The sequence below is a fragment of the Solanum verrucosum genome, unplaced genomic scaffold (genome assembly GCF_900185275.1).
Source record: "Solanum verrucosum unplaced genomic scaffold, falcon-dt-bn FXZP01000254.1, whole genome shotgun sequence".
NCBI classification, from domain to species: domain Eukaryota; kingdom Viridiplantae; phylum Streptophyta; class Magnoliopsida; order Solanales; family Solanaceae; genus Solanum; species Solanum verrucosum.
Window position 1 is genome coordinate 416443 of NW_026019983.1, and position 19025 is coordinate 435467.

The following is a 19025-nucleotide window of genomic DNA, read 5'->3' on the forward strand; positions in this document are numbered from 1 at the left end:
TTTCCACACAATCTCTTATACCAATAATAATGGTGCACCCCACCAAAAAGTTACCTTAATTATATGGATTTCATGTTCGAGTTCTGAATTGAATCAATTTTAATAAGCGGAAAACATTTTATTTAAAGTTGGATTTAGCGTTAAAGCTATGAATTTATGCGAGAATACTAACTTTTTATTCAAATTTTGTACGTTGTCTATCACAATTTACATGACACTCTATTTTTTTAGTTTAGCTCAAAAATAATTTTGCATGTTAAGCCTAACTTACATTCAAAGCTACGCTCAACAAAAAAAAAAAAAGAAGAATTATCAGGAAACCACTTATTTTATTAATCATCGATATAAGACTTTTCATTCTTCAAAAGATACCTTCTCTATTTGATAGTAAAAATTTAATTTTAAATGTCATTTTTATCATTAATGAGAATTTTATAATCACACAAATTTTCATATGTTGTATTAATCATAAGTTTTAAAAATATTACTTTCATTCTTGAATTTCACGTCGAGTCAAACAAAGTGGATCTATTACATTGGTGTCTAATTTTACGTAGATGCAGATCTACCCTTAAAACATTAGGTTATACTATTTAAAGTCATGAATTCACGAGAATTTAGCAATTTTTATCTAAACCACTTACTTTTATTAAGAAATTCACTAAATACTTGACGTAAAATAAGTTATTATTATAACTTTGAAATCACTATAAAAATTCATAAAAATTGAATCTTGAATTTTCACGAATTCGAATTAATCAGATACCAGACACTTGTCAATAGTGTGGGAAAAAAAGAAACAAGGATCTACTAATTGTCATGATCCAAAAATTGCTAAAAGGAATCATGATTACAAAGTAAAAAAACAATCTTTTGTTTTTCTTAATCTTTCTTAAAGAATTGATTTTTTTTTTTGTCAACATCAAACAGACCTACTACCAGGCTTATTTTTCCATCTGTATCAACCTTTTCCTTAATTAATTGTATATAAATAGCTTTTGATTCAAGTCACATCTTGAAGGCTTGATTATCTTACTAAATTCCCAATTGGGGTAATTAAAAAAATTGAATCTTGAAATTTTTTGTATTGATTTGGTGTTTTTTGGGTTTTTCCATATTATGCCCAACAAGTGTAATTCCCAATTGGGGTAATTAAAAAAATTGAATCTTGAAGTTTTTTTGTATTGATTTGGTGTTTTTTGGGTTTTTCATATTATGCCCAACAAGTGTTTGTTGTAAGTTCTAGCTGAAGAAATTTGTAAAAATGGAAGAAGGTGAAACAGGGTTATTGTTGCAGAGTAACAAAGAATTGCTTTCTTCAGGTTATTCAATACATGAATATTCTGAAGAAATCAAGAAGATTAAATCAGCTCTGACATGGGTTTTTCTTGATCAATCAAATCTATGGAGGGCTGGTCTTTCTTGGTCACTTTTTTTCATTCTTACAATTGGGGTTCCATTAGTATCTCACTTTATGTTTGCTTGTTTAACCTGTGATACTATGCATCAGAGACCTTTTGATGCTCTTGTTCAAGTTTCTTTATCACTTTTTGCAACTTTATCATTTGTTAGTCTTTCTAGCTTTGCTCGGAAATACGGGATTCGGAAGTTTCTATTTCTTGATAAATTGTATGAAGATAGTGAAAAGGTTCAACAAGGATACACTGAACAGCTACATGTAAGTTCATTTCCCCTTTCTTGTTTTACTCTTCTTTTGCAGATTGTGTTATGTGTTAGGATCAAACGCTTACTATCATGCCAAAAGCTATTGCGATATGTGTTAGGATCAAGCGTTTAATATCATGCCAAAAGCTATTGTGTTATGTGTTAGGATCAAACACTTACTATCATGCCAAAAGCTATTGTGTTATGTGTTAGGATCAAGTGTTTACTATCATGCTAAAAGCTATAGTGGATAGCAAGGGCGCGGCTTTATTTCTTAACTAAGCCCAACAAACAAGCAAGCACCATGTTCGATAACATTATGGTTGTTAACGGTGGCGGATGTAGGATTTTTAACAAGGTGCTCAACATCTACTTTGTATGAAAAAGATTGGATCTTTTATATACAATGTGGTTTTCCAGTGAAGGGGGTTTGGATTAACCCCTTCCGCTCTTCTAGCTCTGCCCTGCTGTTAAGTTAGATTTAGGAATTACTTGAACTGCTGCTTTTGGGATTTATTCAAAATGTCTTTGCTGAGTCTCTAGGTTCTTGTTGGGTGCCTTCTCCCTAATCGCTTAAGCTTTTAGATGATATAGGTGTAACGGTCCTAGGTTGCAATCTTACTCAACCCTTAATCACACACATTTGTCCTATCAACCGGATCATGCCTGCATGTGAGGGGGGGTGTTGAATATATGATTTAGTAAAATAAAAATGATCCTTCTAGTCTAAGCTTTTGGATAATGTGGTCATACAATTCAACAGTTCTCTCATAAGTAGAAAGAACTGATTTTTATAGCTTTTTCTTATGATTTAAGCTAATGGTGTCCTGTTAAATAGCATTCGTGATAAAATTTTCAGCCTGTTTGATAATCGTTGGAGAATCATCAGTTTTAAGTGGATTACAAAATGTTAGTATTTCTAGAGTTGACAAATACTGCTGAGGCTAGTGGCCTTGGAAAATGCTTCAAATTCGTATCTTGACGTTTTCTATTATTGGTAAAGATCCAAACATTTACCTAGGCCCTTTTTAACCCAAATCATGAATTTGTATAGGTACTAAGTTGGCCTCGATACACATCTGGTTTGTTAATCAAAGTTGCCCTTGCTGTTATTGGGAGAAATTAGTGATATTTTCTTTTATTGGGGTGTTCAGCTGGATAACAGTTTCTCCTTTTTTCGTGCAGAGGTCGATGAAGATCCTGTCATCTTTTGTCCTCCCTTCTTTTATTGCTGAGAGTATTTACAAGATATGGTGGTTTTCCTCCGGGGGAACCCAAATTCCTTACCTGTACAATGCTGCTTTGAGCAATATCTTCGTATGCATACTGTTAATAAGCTCCTGGCTCTACCGGATATCAATTTCTTTCCTTGTATGTGTCCTATTCCGGTTAATATGCTCCCTGCAGATCCTTAGACTGGAAGAGTTTGCTCAAGTTTTCGAGAAAGAATCTGATGTCTCATCGATCATGATAGAACATCTCCGAATCAGAAGAAATCTTCGCGTCATTAGCCATCGGTTCAGAGTTTTCATTTTGTCAACTCTAATACTAGTTACCATAAGCCAGTTTCTTGCCCTGCTTCTTATTACTGAGCCTAGCTCCACTGTGAACATCTTTACAGCGGGTGAACTTGCGGTAATGCTTCATTCCCACCTTCCGTTTCATTTCCTTTTATTAATTACGTAGCTGCAAACATTATTACCATCCCGTTTTGACATTGTATACACATTACGATGCAGTTGAGCTCAATTACTCTGGTAACTGGACTTTTCATGTGCTTACGTAGTGCAGCAAAGATCACACACAAAGCACAAGCTGTTACATCACTTGCTGCCAAATGGCATGCTTGTGCAACAATCAGCACCTTAGATGACATGACTGAGGAGACTCCCATGGCTCGGACCGTGACACCTCAGATGGTATACCCTATCAATTCCAGTTGGGACACAGACGAGGAAGGAGATGGAGACGACGTGTTGGACAACACAAATATGGTACCAATTCATGCCAGTACAATATCCTACCAAAAGAGACAAGCACTAGGTAACTCTAGTCTCTAGCGCGTTTTTGTTTATTTCGTTGAATTATTTCATGTCTTCGTTATTGACTACGTTGTACCTTATTGATCTCGGTTATGGAAAAAATTGTTGCAGTGACATACTTCGAGCACAACAAAGCTGGAATCACGGTGTATGGTTTCATGTTAGATCGGACATGGCTTCATACAATTTTCGCGATTCAACTGTCTCTTACACTCTGGATACTCAATAAAACTATTGGTATTTCGTAAATCCCAGTCAACGACAAGGTTTTTACTGTGTGTTTGTTCGTAGATGTACAAAAATCTGTGCGATCGATACGTAGAGAAACTAGTATATATATATATATATATATATATAGTATATATCTATTTCCTTGATGTCAATTTTTTTGCTGATTTTCTAATTCCTACTTATTGTATTTCACTGTTGAGTGTTGATAATGGTGTCTTTCCTGGATTGTCATTTGTTTATATCAATTTTATAAAATGAAGTGAAATTTTGTTAAGAGTAAAATAATTTTTTTCGTATTTTGTGTACATACATAAGTTGTTTAATCCTTGTTCGAATTCTTGGTTCCGCCACTACAAGCAAGGAAAATAGAGTTAAGAAAGAAACCATTTCATGCCCTCAGAGAGTTACTACTTTATCGTGTTAGACACTTAAATTTATGATTGTTTCGATTGAACACTCAATCTATTCAATAAGTGTCATATTAGACAAAAAAAAATTGACCATCAACAACATACCAAGTTTAAGCGTCTAAGTGAAAAGTCCCAAAAAAACATTATTATTTGAGATTCAACGTACCTAACCTTCGTTAAATGACATGTTTTGGATATATAGCATATGCTACGTGGCCATTATCGAAGAAGCAAATGTTGCATGGAATGTAGTGGTGGACGATGTTATGAACAATTCCACATCGTCCCTTTAAGAATGAGTGGTCTCTTTAATATGATTTGGGCATTTCTCATTCGTTGAGTTAGCTTTTGTACTTTAAATTAAGCTCAAGATTCATTTCTTTAACATGGTATCAAAGTTAGGCCTCTCGATGTAGTTCCCAGATAGATTGTCCACGTAGGGATCAAACATAGTTAGGGGTAATGAATGAGAATCGAGGGTGACGAATGAAAATTAAGAATCTCACATTGATGATGGAAGTAGTTCATTTACCAAGTCTTCTTGCTACAACTTGTCGCATGAGGCTAGTAAAACAATTGCTTTAGGTCCTCAAAATTTTTAATGATGCATTTTACAAATTTATTTTCTCTTAGATAACGTTGAAGTTCGTAAAAAGAATATTTAAAACTTATAAAGAAAGATATGCCTACATTTTAACAATAAATATATTTTGAACTTTGAGTTAAAATATTTATATCTTCACATTAGTAAATAAAGTTTTTTATGATAATATCCAAGGCAACGTATTATAAACACATGACTAACGTTTTATTAAATTGAATTAGTTCTTATTAATATGAATGATTATTAATATGTGAAGTTACATGTTTCCATTTTTTCAGTAAAGGTTTACACTATAATTAAACAACAAACTTGAAGAAAAAAAACAAGTTTTTTTAATTAAAATTTGATCTTCACTCCTAATTATGAAAGTTTTTTTAGATTTTTACAAATGATTTACAACTTCACGATCCTTACATGTTTCCGATACCTAGGATATGCTACGTGGTTCATGTTCGCACGAAGCAAAAGTTGCACGGAATGTGGTGGGCGATCTATTATTACCCATCTCTTCTTCTATCATTCCCAACGTCGCCAAGTGATCGGCGCAGTTATTTTCCTGTCTCAAAGTATGAATCAGTACAATTCCAAGCTCGGATATAAGACCCTTGCATTCTTCTATAACAGCGCGGTCAGGAAGACTTTCCGAGACCTTACCCATCTGACATAGACACAGGCTTCATTCGAATATGTCTAGATAATAACTTCTTCAAATCTTAATTCTTTGCCAAAATCAAACCTCCGTGTATTGCCCATTACTCAATTGTGAGACTCGACATGGCTCTCATGCCAAGTCGTCCATAGAATCCACCCAACCACCTTCCCTTGTCATCGCGTGCCACCCCTCCAAACCCGCTCAGAATTTGGCATGAAGCTGCCATCAGTATTGATCTTGATACATCCCTCGAGCGAAAAAACCCAGCAGATGAAAATAGGTTGTCTATGGATCACCGATTTTCTGTTAATTGAATTGGACGATACTCAACTTTTGGAATTGGGAAAAAATATGGATTTTGACATGGATGAACATAGAATGTTGTCATTGTTTTTGCTGTATGTACGTAAATAAAATTGCACTAGAACTATACTAATGATAAAACTAGTTAAGAGCGCACACGTATATATAGTGTTCCAATTTGTAATTAGGTAAGTTAGAAAAAGGAAACTAATACTCCTATTATTTTATTAATCCTACTAGAAAAAGAAAACTAAAGAAGATTAGGATTGGATTTTTCAACAAGTCTCATATTAGCCATCGGTTCAGAGTTTTCATTTTGTCAACTCTTATGGAGTATTAGTTTCTATTTATTAATTCATCTTATTTTTATCCGTCCAAATTTAGTTCAACCTGAATAATTTATTAGATAAAACATTTGATCATATCATACATATTCAAACACAATACACATTAAGTCTAATGAAATGATCATAGTCTTCTTAGCTATTTCTGTATTCCACTTCATGGAGCTATAGCACTGCATTTTCCAAAAACAAACCAATTCGTAAAATAATAAACTGATCATATTAAGTTAAAATTAGAATAAATGGTAATTTAGCCATGAACTTAATTTACATTCACTTAATTGACAATTAGAGGTTTCTCATGGGAAATTGAATGGTCATTATGATAACTATAATTTGATCTTATGAATGCCATCATCTCAGTATTCTTGTAATTCTTCAGCTTGAACACTCTAGTTGATGATGAATCCTTTAATCTCCTCAAACAAATATTAATCAAATTAATCAGGATTAGTATATGATTAACCTTACCGGCACGAAGACATTGTCGTCATGAAATAATTTTACTTGTGGAGTTTGAAACTTCATAATAGTAATAGCTATATTTTTAATTTCAGGATCGAAAAAGTAACTAATAAATACTATTTTTTTTTATACATAATTGAGTTCACAATCAACATATTTGTGGGCGGGGGTGTAATCTAAAAGGTCCATACATCACAAAAGAAATTAATAATTGTGGCTGGGGGTGTAATCTAAAAGGTCCATATATCACAAAAGAAATTAATAAAGGGGATAACCGACAAACATTATTGGCTTTGACTGCCAATAATTATCAACATTGATTGTAGTGGGATGGTTCGTGAATCGTAATTCCTTCACCCCATTAACTAGAGGGTTCTTGTTTGGATAAGGCCTTGTAACACGCTAATCCAGATTTTGGACAGACTCCAACACGAATATTAAATACCAAATGAAAAAAAAAAGACTGACATGACAATAATTTGTAAAATCAAAAGTGAACAACTATTAAAAGAGGGAGGAAAATATTATTTTTTGCAATCCACATTAGGATCACTAGGAATAGAAAGGCTAATGTTGCAAAGTTGAGGTATTTGCTTAGCTCTTTCTTCAATTACTCCAATAGCCAAAGCTTCTTTCTTGAGGCATTCACAAATGCTTTGAAGCTTCAAATCATTATCAAAAGTAGCCATTTTCATTAATCACTTAACACCATTGCAACAATGACCACTAATATCACCCTTTCCCATTAAAAAAATATTTGCATGGTAAAAGCTTAACAAAGGTATTAGAGCATTGATAATTGCCATTAACACAACTAATTGCAATAATTAGAGCTAAAAACACAAACTCGAAAATTAAAATCGAACGGCCCATTTTGGTAATAATAATAATTATTATTATTTGTGATGGAAAGTTCAAGATTTTTGCATTTATATCGTAGAAATCTTAGATTGATAAAAAGGTGTAACGTAAAAAATTAAAGTGAAAAGAGCTTGGATTTTACATGTGAGCATGCATTTAACTTTTAAAAAATGTGAATTATTGGACTATATGTGTAATAGTAGCATAAAACATGTGTAATACACTTTAAAATCAAAAGATATTATGATTTTAAAAGAAAGAATAATAGAAAAGAAAAAAATATCACTTAGAAGCTTTTACAAAAAGGATTTATCATATGTTGCCAAGTTATTTTATCGTAAAAACACACCTAAATTATTAAATTTTTTTTGTCAGCTTCATACCTCAATTATCGATTGTTCTATTTACCTACCTAAATTATGAATTTTTCGCAAATTTTATACCTCAACTATCACTATTTTTTGTATTAGAACACACCTTGAAGTTGGTTCTCAAGGACCATAATTAAAAAATTTGGGATTAAGTTTTAGTCATATTAATATTTTTGAAGAAAATCTTTATTGATTTGTAACTTAAATTTAAAGGATAATAAGGCTATGTGTTATAGCCTGTTAAATTATCTTAATAATGCATAAATTAAATCTTCACATCGTTGCCATTAGTATATAAATTAAATCTAAGTTGAACCACATCATTAACCATTCAACTAAAATTCATTGTTAGGAACTTAGGATCAAGATTAATGATGCTTTTGTAATAAATAAAAAGAGAAAAAAGGGAGAAATAAAGATGTTATAATTAAAATTGAAATTGAAATTCACCAACGATTCAACACAACCATCATTTTACAGATGGACATACATAATTTTTTTAGAACATATGTTTAATCTACTCGATCTTGTTTTGGCGGTGGTGCTTGTACTCGTGGTGGTGGTACTCGTGGTGGAACTTTATGCCAAGTTGGAACAGGATGCCAAATTGGAGAATCATGCTCGGATGTTACAAGTCGTCTATCTTTGATTGTTAATCCATACTTTAGCGCATTAGATACATGCTCTCCTTTATGGGGTGGACAAACCCAATATTCACCATTATTATGACAATGACTTGCTCTTGGGGGATCATAATCTTCAATGGGGATTAAAGATCTAGAGTGGCCACTTTTGAAACAAACAATTATCAAAACCAAAGCAAGAAATGTTGTGAAAGAGATTGAGTAAGGAGCCATTTTTGCTTTAGCCTAATTTGTTTTTAATTGTGAGTGCAAAATCATCATGTTTTTTCTACATTATATAGGTGAAAAGGTGATGAAGCTAATAATTATTTATCAAATCTATAGAAAAACTATCTTAATTGTATTTGTTTTTATTTGGTTAGATTATTTATTATTCTTTACTTGAAAAATATACAGGAAATTTTCATTAATTATATAATCCTAAAACTATTTTGACTGCATTTTAATTTAGTGTAGAGAGAATTATTACTTTGGTCCCTTGACTATAGGATAACTTTCCTTATTATATTTGTTTTATTGGTAGACTAATTATTATTCTTTACTTGGAAAATATATAGAAAATTTCATTAATTATATAACCTAAAATTCATTTCAACTACATTAGGGAGAATTATAATTTTGGTCCCTAAAATTAATCAGGATTAGTATATGATTAACCTTACCGGCACGAAGACATTGTCGTCATGAAATAATTTTACTTGTGGAGTTTGAAACTTCATAATAGTAATAGCTATATTTTTAATTTCAGGATCGAAAAAGTAACTAATAAATACTAATTTTTTTTATACATAATTGAGTTCACAATCAACATAGTTGTGGCCGGGGGTGTAATCTAAAAGGTCCATATATCACAAAAGAAATTAATAATTGTGGCTGGGGCCTGGGGGTGTAATCTAAAGGTCCATATATCACAAAAGAAATTAATAAAGGGGATAACCGACAAACATTATTGGCTTTGACTGCCAATAATTATCAACATTGATTGTAGTGGGATGATTCGTGAATCGTAATTCCTTCACCCCATTAACTAGAGGGTTCTTGTTTGGATAAGGCCTTGTAACACGCTAATCCAGATTTGAACAGACTCCAACACGAATATTAAACACCAAATGAAAAAAGAAAGACTAACATGACAATAATTTGTAAAATCAAAAGTGAACAACTATTAAAAGAGGGAGGAAAATATTATTTTTTTTGCATTCCACATTAGGATCACTAGGAATAGAAAGGCTAATGTTTCAAAGTTGAGGTATTTGCTTAGCTCTTTCTTCAATTACTCCAATAGCCAAAGCTTCTTTCTTGAGGCATTCACAAATGCTTTGAAGCTTCAAATCATTATCAAAGGTATTAGGGCATTGATAATTGCCATTAACACAACTAATTGCAATTATTAGAGCTAAAAACACAAACTCAAAAAATTAAAGTATAAATTTCATATATGACATATATTATAGTAATATTTTCAAGCTATAGCAGTAGATTTAGACTTTCAAGTTGTAACATTAAAAATTTCAGGTTCTAACAAATTAATTTTTTTTAAAAATTGTTTTTAATAATTAAAAAAAGTTGTTTAAAAAAAATAAAGAGATAAAAGAAAAATAAATTAAAAAACGTTTTTTAGTGGAAACATGTAAAAAACTGAAATTGTGGTGTTAATTTAATTTGAATTTATTGTAGATAATAAATAATTAGCACGAAACAAGGGATTTAAACTAATTAAGATTATTTAGTATCCTTAATTCACTCAAATCAATTAAAATCAAATATAAAAATCAGATTATTATTTTTTCAACGATTCTCTCTCTTCAATTTTCTACAAAACAAATTTCCACATTCGAGTAATTGATAGTTTCTTTTATCTTTGAAAATTTTTGATTTTGTTTTGATGGACAATTACGTATCAATTTTAATCAAACATGGTGGAAGATGGGATCCTTCGGGTACGTTTATATTATTGTTTAGCGTTTGTTTTTGAATGATAGCGAAATGAAAAAAAATAAATCAAATTGTCGAGTAATTGAAGGTGGAATCATTTTTTGTTACATGTTGATATCATTTTTTGTTAACTGTTGTGAAATGTATAATATATAGTGATTTTTTGTTTATTTGTTTATTTTGTATATTGTTGTTGTTTTGTGAAATTATAAATTTAATGTAGATTTTTGAATGAATTTGATAGAATAAATTAAATGAAATTTGTATGAAAGTGTCTTAATTATTCTGTAAAAAAAGTTAATTATAATGTTGATGAAATTCATGAAAAGTGATTTAAGTCGACAATGAATTTGATAGAATAAGTCGAATGAATTCTGTATGAAAGTGTGTTGAGAAATATGTAAAAAAGTTTTTTTGGAATTTTGACGAAGTGTATGACAAGTGTTTTAAGTTGGTATTAAATGTGAAATTGTTGAGTTTATATTAGTTTTGTTATTTCTGTATAAAGTTGGGTGACAATAATTAATTATTGGGTACGAGAAATGTATATAGTTTGAATGAATGATGAATTTTGTATGAAATGTGTATTAAATGAGTATGAAAATTGTTTGTAATGTAGTGTCTGAATTATATCTGTATGAAAAAATAAAGACGAGTGTGTTGTTATTATAATGATTTTTAAGGATGAAATTTGTAGTGTCTTTGGAATGAAAAATTAATATTATTTAACATATTTCTAATTGCTTTAAGTCATCGAAGAAAATAATCTCATCAATGTCTTCCAATTGAGAATACGCAGTGTGACCATTGCAACACATATAGCAATTTTGTTGTCAAACGGATGACAACACTCATAAAACAATATCTGCAACGCTAGGTGGAATTGGCTAAATTTGTAAAAAATTGTTTTGAATAAAATAAAAAGATAAAAAAGGAAAATAAATCGATTTTGAATAAAAAAAAAAGATAAAAAATGGAAAAATGTGTATTAAGTGGTTTTGAATTCATTGATGATAATTGTTAACTAGCATAAATTTAGGAGATTCAAACTAATTAGGAATATTTATTTTCCTTAATTCACTCTAATCTATTAAAATTAATTTTAAAATCTAATTTTATCCATTTTCTTCAAAGTTTCTCTCTTAGTTTTTTTTTTTCCAGAATTCTTGTCACTGACGAGTAAATCCAATTTTTTATTTTATTTGAAAAGTCTTGTTTTGTTGTGATGGACGACTTCTTATCTATATTAATTAAACATAGTGGTAGATGGGATCCTTCAGGTTAGTATTTTTTATGATTTATTGTTTGTATTTGTATATTATTGTAACGTAAAAAAAAGAATCAATGAAACTGTAAATCACATTTTGTGATTTTGTTTATGTATACTAGATTTAATTTGTGATGTTTTTTGTATAAACAATATTTTGTTCACAATACGTCCTAATTGTTGTGAAACTTTAGTTAATGACATTCTTTGAATTGTTGGTATGTTTCTATTTTTTTTTTTGGTTACTTTGTATACTGTCTATATCATGATTTGTATGAAATTTGTATTAGGTTTGTATGAAATGTGAATATAAATACAACACATATTTTTTTCACTTTTGTTTCATTTAAAACTGACTGTGATTTCGTAATGAAACATGGAAATATGTTGATTTTCATATGGAATGAATTATTATAGTGGCATGATCTTGGTATGAATAATTGAAGAATTTTGGCATGAAATAGGTATGAAATGTGTGAATAAACTTGAACGCTGGAAGGGGTTTGCTGATGTGAAATTCAAAAGGTCTAAAGTTACATGCAATACATGTCATCGAGAGGGTCACAACAGGAAGACATTCATGATCAAATTACCCTGCACCAAAAAAAATAATAAATTGTTTTGATTCATTCTGTCTTTTAAGCTAATGAATTATAATTTCAGAACATTTATTATGAATACTGTAAAATTCATTTTTATGTATTCATTGTTTTTCAAATATATAGTGAACAATTTATTAAGTAATGCTAGTATGCAATTGTATTCATTTGGTATGCAATTCAAGTCACACAGATACTAGTTATTGTAATTTTCAATTGGTATTCTTTTGATATCCAATTGATGTCCGACTTGAAAAAAATATAAAATAAGATGTAATTGAGGTGGATACAATATAATATGGTCATTGTTTTACATTGTGAGCGTCATTCATTCCAGATTTATACAAGGTGGATACCAACTTCATATATTTTTTTTATTTTTTAGTTTTTATCTTAAAATCTCAAGTTAAAATATCAAATGTATACAAATTGGATACCAATTTAATGTCATTCTTATTTTTCAATTTCGAGATCAAGTAGATACAATGTAAGCCAAAATATCAACATCACTTAATCAATTGTTCATTATTTTTCAAATATATAGTGAACAATTGACTAAGTAATGCTGGTATGTAATTGGTATCCATTTGGTATGCAATTAAAGCTACATAGATACTAGTTAGTGTAATTTTCACTTGGTATTCTTTTGGTATCCACCTGGTGTCCGACTTGAAAAAATATATAACACAATATGTAATTGAGGTGAATACAATATAAAATGGTCACTGCTTTACATTGTCAGCTTCATTCTTCTCAAATCTATACAAATTGGATACCAATTTAATGTCATTCTTATTTTTCAATTTGGAGATCAATTAGATACAATGTAAACCAACATAAAATATTTCATGTAATTTTAATTGGTGTCTATTTTGTTTCAAACTATAATCCAGCAAAAATAGAAACAACAAGACGAATTTAAGATTTCAAACCAAGTTATCCAAACTAAAACTAGTTAATGATCTATCCAGTTGGTATGCATTTTGTATACAACTGGTATCCCACTGAAAAATTATAAGAAACAAAACGTAAAACTAGTTATGTGTTATTCATTTGATATCCATTAGAAAAGCTTAAGTGTAACAATATATACAATTGTGGTGTACTATGTTTATGAGGTGCTTTTCAAAACTAAAGTCTATTAAATGTCTGGCTAATGCTGATATCCAAATTGTATAAACTCGGTATCTAACTTGAAAACTTTTGACAAATTAAAAATAAGATTGTATGAAGTTGATATCCAATTGGAACAAACTACTAAAAGAAATAAATTTGACAATGTAAAACAATGCATATTGTATTGTTGCAAAAAAACTATAGCAAAAACAAATATATATCATCCAAAAATTAAAAAAAAAAAACATGTAAAGAATGCATTTTCTCACTTACAAAATCTGACAAAAATTAAAAAAACATATCGACATTTGTTGATTTTTTTCATTTTTTTCTCGCTTACAAAATCTGTGTACTAATCAGAAGAGGGTTCCACCATTTTCCCTTTCCTCTTTAATCCCTTTTGATTAGGAGGACTTCCAATTTTCTTTGCTTCACTTTTCTTCTCCTTTCCTGTAATTTGTTTCTTCTTTTAAGAAGTACCATTCTTTTTCGCCGCAGTTGCATTCTTGTTAGGCTTTCTCCACATTCTTCGTGTGTAGATCTCCTCCCAACATTCAATCATATACATGTGGAAGAGTTCTGCTGATTTTCTTTTTGAATGAAGAAGACAAATGTTGAAGATGGTGAGAGAGAAAAAAAGTAGTTCTCTGTAAAAGAGGAACGTGGGGGTGAGGGTGGGGGTGTGGGGTTTGCGTGTGGGTAAAAGAGGAAGGTAGTGGTGTGGGTGGGGGGTTGTTGTGTGAAATTGGAAAAAAATCCCTAAAATGGTGTAAGAGATAATGACAATTGATTCTCTAATATTAATGTTATTCCTAAAATGGTGTAAGAGGTAATGATAATTGATTCTCTAATATTAATGTTATTTCTCTTACTTATTAATTATAATGTAATTATAAAAAAAATAATTAATTAATAAAATACATTAAATTAAATTATAGATTAAAACTAATTTGTTAATACTTGTAATTAAACTGTTATAAGTAGTAATATACAAAAAGTACATCTAAAGGCTGTAATATTAAGCCTTAAATAGATATGTGGGGTGATTTTTCCAAAATTAAAAATCGAACGGCCCATTTTGGTAAAAATAATAATTATTATTATTTGTGATGAAAAGTTCAAGATTTTTGCATTTATATCATAGAAATCTTAGATTGATAAAAAATGTAACGTAAAAAATTAAAGTGAAAAGAGCTTGGATTTTACATGTGAGCATGCATATAACTTTTAAAAAATGTGAATTATTGGACTATATGTGTAACAGTAGCATAAAACATGTGTAATACACTTTAAAATAAAAAGATATTATGATTTTAAAAGAAAGAATAATAGAAAAGAAAAAAAATATCACTTAGAAGCTTTTACAAAAAGGATTTATCATATGTTGCTAAGTTATTTTATGGTAAAAACACACCTAAATTATTATTATTTTTTGTGAGCTTCATACCTCAATTATCGATTGTTCTATTTACCTACCTAAATTATGATTTTTTCGTAAATTTTATACCTTAACTATCACTATTTTTTGTATTAGAACACACCTTGAAGTTGGTTCTCAAGGACCATAATTAAGAAATTTGGGATTAAGCTTTAGTCATGTTAATATTTTTGAAGAAAATCTTTATTGATTTGTAACTTAAATTTAAAAGGATAATAAAGCTATGTGTTATAGCCTGTTAAATTACCTTAATAATGCATAAATTAAATCTTCACATCGTTGCCATTAATATATAAATTCAATCTAAGTTGAACCACATCATTAACCATTCAACTAAAATTCATTGTTAGGATCAAGATTAATGATGCTTTTGTAATAAATAAAAAGAGAAAAAAGGGAGAAATAAAGATGTTATAAATAAAATTGAAATTGAAATTCACCAACGATTCAACACAACCATCATTTTGCAGATGGACATACATAATTTTTTTAGAACATATGTTTAATCTACTCGATCTTGTTTTGGCGGTGGTGCTTGTACTCGTGGTGGTGGTACTCGTGGTGGAACTTTATGCCAAGTTGGAATAGGATGCCAAATTGGAGAATCATGCTTGGATGTTGCAAGTCGTCTATCTTTGATTGTTAATCCATACTTTAGCGCATTAGATACATGCTCTCCTTTATGGGGTGGACAAATCCAATATTCACCATTATTATGACAATGACTTGCTCTTGGGGGATCATAATCTTCAATGGGGATTAAAGATCTAGAGTGGCCACTTTTGAAACAAACAATTATCAAAACCAAAGCAAGAAATGTTGTGAAAGAGATTGAGTAAGGAGCCATTTTTGCCTTAGCCTAATTTGTTTTTAATTGTGAGTGCAAAATAATCATGTTTTTTCTACATTATATAGGTGAAAAGGTGATGAAGCTAATAATTATTTATCAAATCTATAGAAAAACTATCTTAATTGTATTTGTTTTTATTTGGTTAGATTATTTATTATTCTTTACTTGAAAAATATACAGGAAATTTTCATTAATTATATAATCCTAAAACTATTTTGACTGCATTTTAATTTAGTGTAGAGAGAATTATTACTTTGGTCCCTTGACTATAGAATAACTTTCCTTATTATATTTGTTTTATTGGTAGACTAATTATTATTCTTTACTTGGAAAATATATAGAAAATTTCATTAATTATATAACCTAAAATTCATTTCAACTACATTAGGGAGAATTATAATTTTGGTCCCTTGACTATGGAGTATTAAATTTATGTGATTTTCTACCTGAATTATTAAGTATTTGTGTTTTCTACTAGAATTAAAAAAATTATTTATCAAAATACACCTCGTAATCAATGAGTTAATTTTTCATGTGGACGAAATTTTACAGAGAAATTAATTTATCACACTTCTTTTGATAATTATATTAAACTATTTTATTTGATCAACTTCAACAATGTGTTTTAATTAATAAATAATTGATGATACTTTAAGTAAAAAAAATACAAATACCTAGCCTATTTTTCTTATGTTTTTAGTAGTGCTAGCAAACCCATCAAGCTTTTTCAACCTACATTATATAACATGTTAAATTGTTCAACAATGACTCATTCTATGTGATGTGTTAGATTGATGAAAAATACACCTAATTTAATTAAATTAGTTAATAAATGCAACTTTACAAAATATTGCATAAATGAAGTTATAGATTAAGAGTTGTTTGGTATTGTTGTTAAAAACTGCTTATTTGCAGAAGCATTTTTTAAAAATAGCTTTTTAGAAAAGTGCTTTTGAAAAAAAGTAATTTGTGTTTGATTAGGGCCTGCTTGGATTGGCTTTTGGCTTATGACTTATAAGCCAAAAGCCATAAGTTAGGATTTATTTTTGTTATTTTGACTTTAAAATAAGTAAAGTTTATAAGCATTTTTTAACTTTATCCAAACACTTCAAAACTACTTAAAAGCTATTTTGGCTTAAAAACACCTAAAATAAGTCAATCCAAATGGGCCTATTCATTTGAAAAGTGCTTTTTATAAGTAAATTGTATTTGACTAATCTTTTTCAAAAAGTGCTTTTGAGAGTCAAATTACGTTTAAGGACAAGTATTAATGTACTTTTAATAGTAAGATTATTTTATAGAAAGAAACTAGTTTAAATATCTATTACATTATTTTTATTAAAATAAAATGTTCATATTCAAATTTTCAATCAATATTATACATTTTTTTGAAGGATAGAAATCTTTAATTTTTATGTTTTTTTTCCTAATCTTACAAAAATATTGTTGTTACCATCTTCTTATTTTCTAACTTTGTAAAATAATACATAAAGTAATAAACAAAATAATAATTCACAAACGGAAAATAAAATATAAAATTTATTATATAAAAATAAAATATAAAATTATTGAATGAAACTTAATCAAACATATGAGATATGTTAATTAAGTAATAAGAGATATATTGGTGTGTGTGTGTGTGTGTATATATATATATATATATATATATATATATATATATATATATATATATAAGGGACTTAGTCTTGAAAAAAATAATTTTCTACTTCTATTTTTTTAAGAAGCAGAAATTTTTAACTTCTTCTCAACAACAGACTAACTGTTTCTGTTTCTATTTAAAAGCATTTTTACAGGTTTGTCAAACACCTATTTTTCTTTCAAAAAAAGTGTTTTTTTTCTCTCAAAAGAATTGTTTATAGGCTCTCAATAACAATGTCAAACAGACTCTAAAATATGTCAAATATGTCCTTAAGGGATATGTCCTAAGGTCCAAATATGTACTTATTCATTTTTTTTGTTATGTTTTGTGAGAAATAAGAATATTTTTAGGCAAATTAAGTAATGATGGGTATGATTGAATCAAACTATTAATGGTGGACAAAATTTGATGTATTTCACTTATTTTAAGAACATTTTGATCCATTAGGAAGTTTAGAATATTTCCGTAGTATGAAATACTGAGAGATTAAGGAACAATCCAAAGTTACCATAGGAAGTTTAGAATTAAGTTTTAGTCGTGTTACTATGTTTCAAGTGTCTTTGTTGATTTGTAACCTTAAATTTAAAATGATAATTAAATTGTGTTATAACGTGTTAAATTATATTAAGAAAAAATAAATATAAGTTAAGCTATGATTGAAGTTCTAGAAACAAATATTTCTTCTAAGGGTGTCCTTTTATATCGTGAATTATTTTAAAATGTAATAAATACACCTTCGCATACTGAGGTGACACAGAGCTAGAGTTTGATCATAGATTTTCAAATATTTTTTGGCAAATATTATTTGGGTGAAAATTTGGGCAATATTTCACCGCGTGTTTGACCATAGTATTTGGGAAACATATTTCACTTTTTTTAGAAATTTTTTTATTCATACCCATAAGTTTTAAAAACTATCGAAACTAACCATAAATTTGCATTACAAGTCAATTGGATCTTCGTTGCAACAAATAACAAGTAGTGTCCATGACACTGGAGCAATGTGGTAGTTTGGAGTGAGTGCAACAAACATCATTCCATACAACGTGAAATAGACAAAGAAAATGACTTTGTTACCCTGAACAAATTGTTCATCATTTTCATCAACAACCATATCAACACTTTCATATTCACTGAATATTTTATCACCACTTTGGTGTTCACATAAAAAACTGTATAGATAAACACTATTTGTTAAATTTTACTTGGAAAATCTATGGACAAACGGGTCCAAAAAATGCTCTCTTGAGGCATCTAAAAGGCAAAAAATAAATTAAAATCTCAGCTTAGGTCATCACAGATCAAAATATGTTTTTCAACAAGATTATCAGACAAAAAATGTCTTTTGTCTCTTTTTCGATTTTTCTTCCAGATATGTATTAAGGATGTGAAGAAAATGTATATTCTTAATTTGCCTATGTTTTTAATAGTGAGTGCAAAATGATAGAATAATTTTTACAATGTAGTGAAAACAGGGACGGACCCACGTGTCGTCCAGGGGTTCATCTGAACCCCCTCGATAAAAAATTACACTGTATATATAAGGTAAATTTTCTTGTTTATTTAGA

The 19025-nt window shown here is 29.3% G+C and overlaps 1 protein-coding gene across 1 annotated transcript; it reads left to right on the forward strand.

Moving 5' to 3' along the window:
* The first annotated feature begins 940 nt into the window (after nucleotides 1-940).
* Nucleotides 941-4030, forward strand: LOC125817878 (uncharacterized). The gene is made up of 4 exons (XM_049497385.1): nucleotides 941-1678; nucleotides 2851-3300; nucleotides 3405-3708; nucleotides 3819-4030. Exons 1-4 carry the CDS (start codon nucleotides 1265-1267, stop codon nucleotides 3953-3955), a joined length of 1305 nt encoding a protein of 434 aa, XP_049353342.1. The 5' UTR covers nucleotides 941-1264; the 3' UTR covers nucleotides 3956-4030.
* The last annotated feature ends 14995 nt before the right edge of the window (nucleotides 4031-19025 follow it).

Excerpts from the sequence above, each read along its gene's own strand:
- LOC125817878 (XM_049497385.1), top strand. The coding sequence starts at position 1,265 with ATGGAAGAAGGTGAAACAGGGTTATTGTTGCAGAGTAACAAAGAATTG. Across the intron at positions 3,301-3,404 it reads TTACAGCGGGTGAACTTGCG|TTGAGCTCAATTACTCTGGT; the intron begins GTAATGCTTCAT and ends ATTACGATGCAG. Across the intron at positions 3,709-3,818 it reads CCAAAAGAGACAAGCACTAG|TGACATACTTCGAGCACAAC; the intron begins GTAACTCTAGTC and ends AAATTGTTGCAG.